Source organism: Mycetomoellerius zeteki, unplaced genomic scaffold (assembly GCF_001594055.1).
Source record: "Mycetomoellerius zeteki isolate Tzet28-1 unplaced genomic scaffold, Tzet1.0 scaffold98, whole genome shotgun sequence".
In the NCBI taxonomy this organism is placed as follows: domain Eukaryota; kingdom Metazoa; phylum Arthropoda; class Insecta; order Hymenoptera; family Formicidae; genus Mycetomoellerius; species Mycetomoellerius zeteki.
Window position 1 is genome coordinate 616,449 of NW_017258021.1, and position 10,531 is coordinate 626,979.

Below are 10,531 nucleotides of genomic sequence, written 5' to 3' on the forward strand. Positions count from 1 at the left end.
TATACCGGAGTTTATATACCCCATTCTTAAAATTACATTTTTTACAAAATCCTATCTCTTAAAAGATTCTATAATGCATCAGCAATTTTTTATTTAAGATTGTGATTTTATGTATCATTCTTTATTTAAAATTCATTGAGATGTAAAAAATAAATGTGAAAATAAAAACGAGTGTATCAATTTTCTGTTCTGTTTGTATATTTATCTAAAATAGATAAATATTATATTATAATTTAGAAAAGTAATTATGTAAGGAGATCTGACTCCTTATATTCTCTTATTTTCTTATATTCTCTTACTCTTTTTTAGTTGTCAGTTAGTTAATAATGCGACATTTACTATAGTACAAAAGAAAGTTTATTGTGTTTGCTGTAATTTATTAAAATTGCTTGATGCTCTGATCATGATATACCTATTGAAAATAAATATTTAGAATATCATATAATATTTTAAATAGCTCACAAATTTAATGAGGAATATCATGCTTATAGTTGCGTTTTAAAGAGCTCATCTAAAATTTTATTTTTAACACACAATACAGTATAATAGATTTTGATAGTTAATTCAATATTCATCACGTCATATTTATAATTGTAATTCAGCAAAAAAGCTCAAATAAAACTTGTTTTGAGATACAGTCTGACCTTTATTTTTACAGTTCAATAATCGATCTTTGAAAAGAATAGCGTTAAGATTCGAGGGCGCGGGGTTTTAGTAGATTTTTGCTCGTTCTGCCAAGAGAAGGCGACGTCAGCGTCTCAGTGATGGTGTAAAAGAAGAACAAAATGCGCGACGCGTATATTGCGCACGGGAAGGTAAATGGTGCGGGTGTACTCGCGCTAGTCCTAATGCCACGTTTACGCTTCTTTTAGTGCGGAGTAATGGTATCGACAAGGAGTAGGCACCGACGCCGTCGGCGTAGATGAAATCCCCGATTCCGAGAGCGATATAACCCGGTTGCAGTTTTATCGCGCCTCCACGTACGGATATTGTCGAGCGGCTTCGGCCTCGTGAAATCTGCTGTAATCGTAACGACGTAAATCGTAAACGCGAGTTTCTCATTCGTTCCTCCGCAAGAGCGCATTACCGGGAACCGCTGCTCTTCCCGAAGGAACCATCCGGTCGCTCGTAAACGAATCGCCCTCGTTGTGATCTACACGAGCTCCTGAGATAGATTTTTCCTCCCTCGGTGTGTATTCAGGACAAAGGTTTTCGATCCGATTTTGTCGAGTTGATCTACGATTAGCGGCGACGAGAGTGGTGCTCCGGTACGGATTGAATTTACCAGCAACGACCGATTTTTCTGGGATATCGACATAAATTTATTTAATAGCTCCTTTGGGAGAGGAGATAAGGGGGAGATAAATCTTACTCTGATGGTGAGAAACTTTTAGGTGTGTATTTGGTCTTCGTAATTTTATGTTGTACTGTTCTCGACATTGTTCTTTTACATTAAGTATCATAAATTGGGGTAAATTTGGCTCAGTCGGAATAACTTTAGTCCAAATTAAAAAAAATAACTAGACAGGCATGTCAAAAATCAGGACATAATAGCGAATTCGGTCGGACGTACTAGTGTGCATTGATGCATATTAAAGTTGTTGTACACTGATTTAACTCTGAATATAAAAGTGAAATGCATCATATTTCGAATTATACATATTTTACCAAACAGCACAATAAAGTATATTGAAGATTTTGCGGTTTAACTGGTTTTTATATTTATAATATATTTAATACATTTTTACGTCAATCTGTGTACGACGGCTTTAATGTTTAATTAACAGCAATGTGCACTGAGTGTGTCCAATCAAATTTGCTATAAGATACACATTTCAGACATTTTTAAAACGTTTTTAAAAGATCTTACATAAGTTGAGATGGACTTAATCCTGGATCAGATGGAGATACGTATTGTCTGTGCATTGCTAAAATTTAATTTAAAGTTATCCAGATTTTGGATTACCATATTTTACGATAGTTATTTTTCGCCGATATCGCTATGTTCGCTGATTCTTGATATTTTTTAAACACGTGATACATCACGAAATCATACATGTGGAAAAAATAAATACAAACTGATATTTTAAAATGCTTTCATAAATATTGCTTGTACGCACACGCAAACACGCTACGTGCAATGGAGCTCCGGTGACACGTTAATAAAACCTGAGCGTTAATTGCTAAATTCCTCATTGATTAATAGCGCCAGAGACTTCGGCCGAGAAGGGTAGAACCTAATAAGTGAGCCAACAATTTTAGAGGCGAGAGAAATAGGGAACTGATCTCTTTGCCGGCGTCTGACTTTTACACCGCGGAAATAATCCTGAGTCATAATCGGTCGCGTTGTTCTTATTTTATTATTTAATTCCCCGCGCGTGATATTATCATGCGATAAAACGATGCGCCACCACCGAGATATTTCATTCCTGTCGGAGTTTTAATTAATACTCAAACACATTCTTGGATATATTTTACATAAAAATGGCTCTGCGAAGAATAGCTCTCGTCTGTTATGCGGATAAATAGGCGTTGACAAGCAAGATCGATATCGGCCAACAAGCGATTTCAATTACATTTTGTTACCTCTTGTAATGAGGCGCAGTTTAATCATCGTTGAATTACGCGAACTGGGGAATATCCTATATACCTGTGTTTGTGTAAATTGCTGTTACCGACATCGTGATAAATGTGTACGCCACTCGCGTTGATACGATGGCACTCTTGCTATTAACGATCTTTATGGTGTCAATCAAATAACTTGGTAACTCGGCCTTACCCCCCTCGTCATTGATTAATGGTTTGCGGCGAAGGATCTTCAGAAAGTTTTCTTGCTTTGTGTGCGTAAGGGAAATATGGTATGTATAACATAGCGTTGCCGTCTCGCTATAATCCCCTATTTATAAACCGCTTGGTAATTTAAAATCTTTAGAAAAATAGTAGTCTTTTATCAGTCTTAAGTAAATCTCTGCCGGTAGATAGGCGCGCAGGAAGTCTCCATAAACTTCCTAACATTGTCATGATATTCCGGAGATATTCTTAAGGCTCGTTCCCTTACTGAAACAGATCGGTTTCAATAGGGATGAGTCTTAGATGATTGATAACATCGTGTAAAATAATTTTTTTATGTACGAAAAAATCAAAATATCTGATGAAAGTAGAGATGAAATCAGCATAAACGTACGTTTTATTCCGTGATATAAAGTTATTTGCGTTTTTTAATGCACATTTGAAGTTTAGAACAGGTCATTTCGACTGCAAAATGAAATTTTGCAATCTGAAAATTATGTATTTTCATGTAAAATATAATTGATCGCTGAATAAGAAAATAATAAAATAAAAATTGAAATGGAATAAAATAATGAAAAACTGTGTATTTTTAGTAAAAATTCGCTAAAAATTTTTAACTTGTTTTCTTAAAAAATCACATCTTTTTCATTAATATTCATAAATAAAGTTATAGAAAGGCTGAAAAAAGAAAGAAAGAAAGGACCCCGCAATTACATGGAAAATTGGGTTCCGGTGAAATAAATTAGTTTTCAAATGTGGTTTATAATGTAGTGAACAAAAAATGTTATATACATATGGCTCAATTAATGAATAGTTCTTGAGCTGTGATATATCAAATATGTAACTTGTATTCATAGAGCACTATAGCTCAAAAACTATCTATTATTAAGCCTTGTGTCTATGTTATCTTTTGTTCACCACATTGTAAGTTACATCACATGTGAGAACGGACTTATTTCATCGGGACTCAACTTTCTATATAAATAATTAGTGTCAAATCCTATTTTCGATTAAGAATACTTTTATTTCATTTTACTCTGTTCCAGTCGCTTTAGTTTTATCATTTTTTGATTCCGCGACTAATTTTACATGGAAATACACTATTTTCGTGATTTTCAGACAATCTTGAAATTTCATCTTACGGCTAAAATGACTTTCTCTAAACTCCAAATGTGCATTAAAAAATGCAAATAATTTGATATCGCAAAACGGACGTCGATATTAGATTTTGTCTCCATTTTCATGGATTATTTTGATTTTTTTTGTGTGTGAAAAATACCGTTGAGCTGTTGCACGGTGTACCACTAGTCTGTGATAAAAAACATTATTTTAACTGTTTTTAATATATCGTTAGATGTTGATCACGAATCCATATTATTCAATTTAGTTATCACATCATAATTTTGAAAGAAAATGGTATCAAAGAGGCAAAAAAAAACCGATGATTTTGAGAGTTTTCATGACGTTGAAGCATCGGCAGCAATTTTTTTGTTCTAAATTTTAATTTTTTTACCATGCAAAAGTATCAATATTTAACTTTAAAATGCACTTTGTTTCAGGCAATGATTCCAAGGTATCTATTCGCAGACTAGTGTAATCGCAAAGTGCAACGTGCTCTGTATAATAATTAACTTTACTTAACAACGGTAACGACTCAATATAATCCAGTTACGCAAATAGAATTCTTAGTAGAACCCTAACGGCACTTTTACGTTATTGATTGCTTTATTACATAAGATAGAGATAGGTTATCCATTCGCGACAAGAGATATCACCGTGAGTCATCCTCTCGCTACTCGAAGGGGAACGAATTTGCTCTAGCGATAGCGTTTACGTGCGACTGCATGCGCGAGGGTTGGAAATAAGACACGAGTTAAATCGGACTGACAGGCGCATCGCATGGAGTGATGCGATCGGGAAGACGGATGCGAGACCATTTTCTGTAACTGGATAACGGCTATGCTTTTTCAGCTGGAACAATCATAGCCCCTACGGTTTCTTGGTGACCGGCTTGATATGGCTACGAAGAGGACATAACTGTCGTTGGGCGGCGTGATTCACGTGAAAGATTGTATACGTCCCGATACGTTCATGGAGTCGTGGAATCATAAATGTTATTGTTGCTATTAGCTTTATTACACTTGTCTCGGAAACGAACGTTCCTTTCAAGAGTCGTCGCGTTTTGTTGCCCATGCAATCGTATTTCGCGAAACTGCATGCGAGTATCGGAAATTAAATATTCACCATAAGAACTGTATGGGTAGAAAAATTGTACAGTATGTTTTTATAAAATGCTTGCAAATGAAAACGATATAAAATCAAACTTTTAATATCGATATTACGTCAGTATCATATTTGTGAGTTGCTATTGTGTATCGAATACGCTTTTCGTTTTGTCTCTCGAATGCATTTCTCGTCTTGTGAATCAGTAATTCTGCATTCGATAGAAACCTTTGTATTGTTAGACAAAGGATAAAAAGCATGACTTCGTGCCTCGTTAACTTTGAGAGCGAACTGTGCGACTCGTTCGATTTGCCGTTGCGTTATTTGCACACAGAAAGAGTATTTACGCCTGTTCGCATCGTCCCATTTAGCTTGATCAATGAACTTTGTTCAGTTCAATAATATCGCGCGATTTGTATAAGCACGCTTGACAACCACCAATCGCAGTACATATATCGAACTAATGTTCGCTCTAGTTTCATGGTTTCCTGCCGTCAGAGATGGTTGATTGTATTATTATCTCGATGCTGCATTGATTCGATGTCATGACAAAGCGTTGATATACGACTCAGAAAGTATTCTCGCTACGTGACAGATTTTCTATTTACCGTTGCTCGTCGTTTCTATTTTGAAAAACTTCGGTTTTCACAGTCAAACTTACGTGTTCGTTACAAGTTTGATGACAGCTATTTATTCGCTTACGAATACTGAGTACCTTGAAAACTCAGAAAGATACACTGAGAAAAGAAAGAAATGTCTATAGTTCGTCTAGTGTTTATAATTTTCCAAGGCATGAACGTATTATCATGTCGTAGAAATTTGATGATAAGATCGTAATGCAAATCAAATAAATAAAGAAGAGCCAGATGCTATTGAGGATAGACCTTGGTGCCTAATAATATGTATTTACATGTAAATTTTAAATACATTTTTTAATTATATAAACTCTGCGTCGATTACTGATTTGAAATATAAACTGAAGTTGAAATAATAATATAAAAAGTTATATTGATCGTCACTTTAATAATGATGCTACTAACATCTGTTGTAAGCATTTTAAATAATCGGAAAGTTCCAAGCTCAAACCCTGACAAGGGTAATATCTTTTACAATAAGTTGCAATGTTTTAAGACGCTTATTAGCATCACATTATTAACCCGGGAATAGTTTCGCTTTTCTTTTACGATTATCTGGAATATTTTTATACCTCAATTAAAATCTATTATGAAGAACATTGTATATTATTGATTGCTTTCTGATTTATTAATATTTGAAAACATTATGGATATGGAGATTTAATCACAATTTTATGAAAAAAGGAAGCAGAAATTAAACAAATATTAAATGAAATGTGTATATTAAGTAGTTTATTACGGCAATATTCTTAAAAAATGAGGATTTTAATTAATATAACATTTTTATTGCGAGTTTTTGAAGGAATTATATATTTTGAGAATTTGTCAAAAAAAGTTATTAAAAAAATAAAAATATTGTAAACAATATTCATACAAAACATATTTTATAACAATTCACATTTTTCATTGCTAGAATGTAAAAATACTTCAGATATTTCCCGGGTTAAATTGAGGATCTCAATTTAATTTGTAATATTATTATTTCAGATTTATGATTGTGTGTGTATAATCAAGTTCGATTTAATCAGTATACACAGTTTATATAACTGAAAAATGTATTTAAAAATTACGTACAAAAATATTATTAAGCACCAAAATCTAGCCTCGATCATATTTGACTCCTCTTTACTTATTTAATTTATTTATGTAGCGGTAATTAACTTATCGTAATACAAAATTTCTTAGGAGTTCTAAAATCAGATTGAAGCGATGAGATATTAGCATATTACAAAGAAAAATAGTTGCTTTAATGCCGATATCTCCAGACTTGATACAGTATCGATTAATTATGTAGGATTCAGTTTTCTTGGTAAGCATGATTTTAATATAGACATTTGACCAGCTAACAAGAGAATATTCAGGAAATAACAGAATTATTCTTCTACATAAAATATTATTTTCCGTGAGCGATTAAAAGCGATCTACAAAGATGATAAGGTCAGAATCCAAAATACCCAAACAGAACAAAAAATTATGATGACGTTAAAGTGGTTTCAAAGTGATTATTAAAAGTCACGTTTTGATTAGTCATCGTTCATTTTAATGTCATTTTGACGTCATTATGACCTGTTGTTCTGCTTGAGAATAGAGAGTAACACAGCAAAATCAATGAGTACTTACGGTGACCAAATGGCGGTGATTCTCCGGTGATCGATGCGATACGCGGTGTATCCTCGGTGATTTCAATGTCCGCCGATTTCCGATAAACGTCTGAAATGAAGACCGTGCAGCGCAGGTGTAAGTACCCTTTGCGAAACATACTGTTTGTCACTCTAAACTCGATGAACGATGTTACAGATTGTGTCACGTTATCGTGAGAAGTTTGATAATGCTGTATTTTGTATAGCCCACTGTCTTTCGTGATCTGAAATAACAAGCGGCCTGAATTAATACTTAATATATCAATCGTGTCAAAATATTTTTAGTGGCACATATAATAATAACAACAATATCGAAATTTCTAAATTTTTTCTTTATTTATTCTTTTCCGCTCGTAATTGAATCTTTTCCTTTATTATCAATCACACTTCTGATGTTTTTAACAATATAATTATTTTAAAGTAAAATTTATACCTTTATCTTCAAATATAGCATAAACTTCTTGGAATAAATATACGATTTGAGAGGTACTTTGTTCTTATACGTTATTTAACCGAGCTATAATCGTACACATCTCAAATAATTAATAGATCGTGTTCAGTGCTTAAGGAACACATTAAACTCCTTTCATTGTTTATTCTATGTAACTGCGCGGGTATCGAAATATCTCCCACATTTACGTCGCGTTTCACAAAGAGAATTATTATTGTTGCCTGCTAAAGATATCACGCGGTTATGTTACCTTTAATGCAGCTTTGCTTTTGTCTTACTCATTTAATGTAGCTGCGTCTTTTGTCTTCATAAACGAGAATAAGATGGAAAAAAGAGGTGCGCAATGGAAGTCAGGAGTCGCTCAGCGTTATTACTCTGAAGAACAAACGCGAATGCGTATCGAGTTTAACTACAGTAACGTGATTCTACGTGATACATGCACTATAAAATTTCATCTATCTACATATTATATATATAAACTTAGCATCAACACACGGCTTCTCTTGAGAATTATGCTTTTACTTTTTATAATATTTTTCCAGACGCGCGCACATATATTACAAAGAGAGACAAAGCTAGTAGCATTTCAAAATATTTTCATGGTACATCAATTTACATTAAAAGTATAATACATGTTTGTTTTTATGATACGTAAATGTTTTTATCAGAAATAAAGGTAATACGTTTTGATTGTTTAGTGATACGAATAAATTCGGAAAATCTGAATTTAGTTTTCGAAATTGGAATTATAGTATTTAATATCTAATGGTAAAATACAGCAGAATATTATACAAAGTAGAGACGCGCATGATAGATAATTAATGAACGATTATATTAGTTTACAAGATTTTTAGGAGAGTGTAAAGACTATTTCTAGGATAATTTTTTATACTTAGCCCTAATCTGCTTTTATATGTATATGTTTTTATATATTTATATATGTTCTTTATGACTATTTTTAACAAGGTTTATATTAATATTAACACCAACACCGTAAGAATTCTATGAACACCGCATGGTGTGTGTATTAAATCCACACCTATATTTTTTAAAGCAGCAAAAGTCATTTAATTTGTTTCAATATCCCTGATAATGTTTCTGAATTATTAGTAAATCCTGATGGAAATGTTCGCCTTGTCGCATCCAAATTATATGGAAAAGCTACATATTAAAAATGACATGCTATATCTTAAAATAAAATTAACATGTTATATCTTAAATATTCGGCGTGATGGAATTTTTCTGGTGGCAGTCACACATACACACAGAATTCAACGCTCTAAAATACGTAATAAAAAGTTGTAATTGTTTCCTTTTCTTGCATTAAATATTATTCAAAATATGTAAACTATAAGTATGATTTTTCATGGATGGTTGAAATAATTAAGAATCACAAGGCTTAAAAAATTTTTGAAGAAAAGTATGATTTTCGCTGTTTTCGAACTAATATACATCAATGTCATCCATTCCATACCAAAAATATAAATGTGTTGTGTGATCTGTAATAAATACACATGAAGGGACCTTATTTTATGTAGAACCGAGAGAGACTACTTTCAAGAAGAATATATGGCCGAGAAGAAACGAATTTGTCTTCGATCGTCCGCTACGTTACAGGAGAACAAGAACATCCTGAGAACTCCGAAGGCGACGTTATCATTTGTAGAACAAACAAGAACATACATCATGTCTGCGGGCGTACAGTGTCACGTGCGGATACAGGCTACATCCATAAAGCATAAAGCATAAAGCTGATGCCATCACAGATGCCATCTTCTCTCGCACCTTCTTTTTTCTTCTTCTTATATGTCACGAGAGTGTCGGTGAAATTCGTACGTGTAGCTCCGAATCTAAAGTGCATTACGTGCAATCTTCATATCTCCGGGTTTTGATGACGTTACTCGCATAGAGATGTCCTCCAAGTGAAGGATTGATTGACACATTGTTAGTGCTATAGAATTTCGGTTGCGGGGCTTGCTTTTGCCTCCCTCATTGTCCTTGTGAATGTAATATTCTGTGCTTGCCGTGCATACATTTTCTGCATAGTATATACATTCCTACGATACATTGTGGATCTTGTATTCCACAATAAAGCTACTGTCTCTAGTATTTGTCTCTATGTCTAGAAGCGTATGCGGATGGAATCTAATATTGCGTGTAGTGCTAACTAAATTTACGCGATTGTATCTATGATTTTAAGAATATATATATATATATACATATATAAAATATACAGTCTGTTGTAAAGATTGTCTTAATTTACGTAATATAAAGGATTGGAAATCTACATTATTTTTTAATTTGTAAATTCGAAAATTTGCAAAATTATAAGTTCAGTCTCTTACAAAAGATATTACACAACTAATATAAATCATTCTCTCATTTTTTGCCCGTTATATATGTATATATTATATATTCATTGTATAATTTATTACGCAACAGTTTTACGAATATTTCCGACTGGCCAGGCAGTAGAACTTTCGAAATGGAAATCAGGTGCATAGAAAACGCAGTAAAAGTCCGAAAATTGCATTCGGGTCTCGAATTTATGAGAATGCACGTGCTGTGTGACTAGGGATTATTTGCCCGAAATATTGGTGGATGTTTCATATGCCAGGGCAAAGCTTTCCGGTAGAACGCGGGAAGTAAGGCGGAAATATTGGCGGCGAGAAAATATGAGCGAAAACTTGATTTGAGATTGGTGGCACCGAGGTAGAGTTTTCTTGGCAGCGGATCAAGCGCATACTTATATACCTACCTACGCAGACAAATGTATGTGTTAGTTATATACG

At 33.5% G+C, this 10,531-nt stretch overlaps 1 protein-coding gene across 2 annotated transcripts in view; it reads right to left on the reverse strand.

Annotated features, from left to right (window-relative positions):
- Positions 1-10,531, reverse strand: part of LOC108730884 (neural cell adhesion molecule L1) — a 115,583-nt gene that overhangs the window by 15,338 nt on the left and 89,714 nt on the right. For both annotated transcript variants that reach the window (XM_018460829.1, XM_018460828.1), the window contains exon 5: positions 7,269-7,512. In XM_018460829.1, the coding sequence (XP_018316331.1) occupies positions 7,269-7,512 (244 nt within the window). The remainder of the gene's footprint in view (positions 1-7,268; positions 7,513-10,531) is intronic.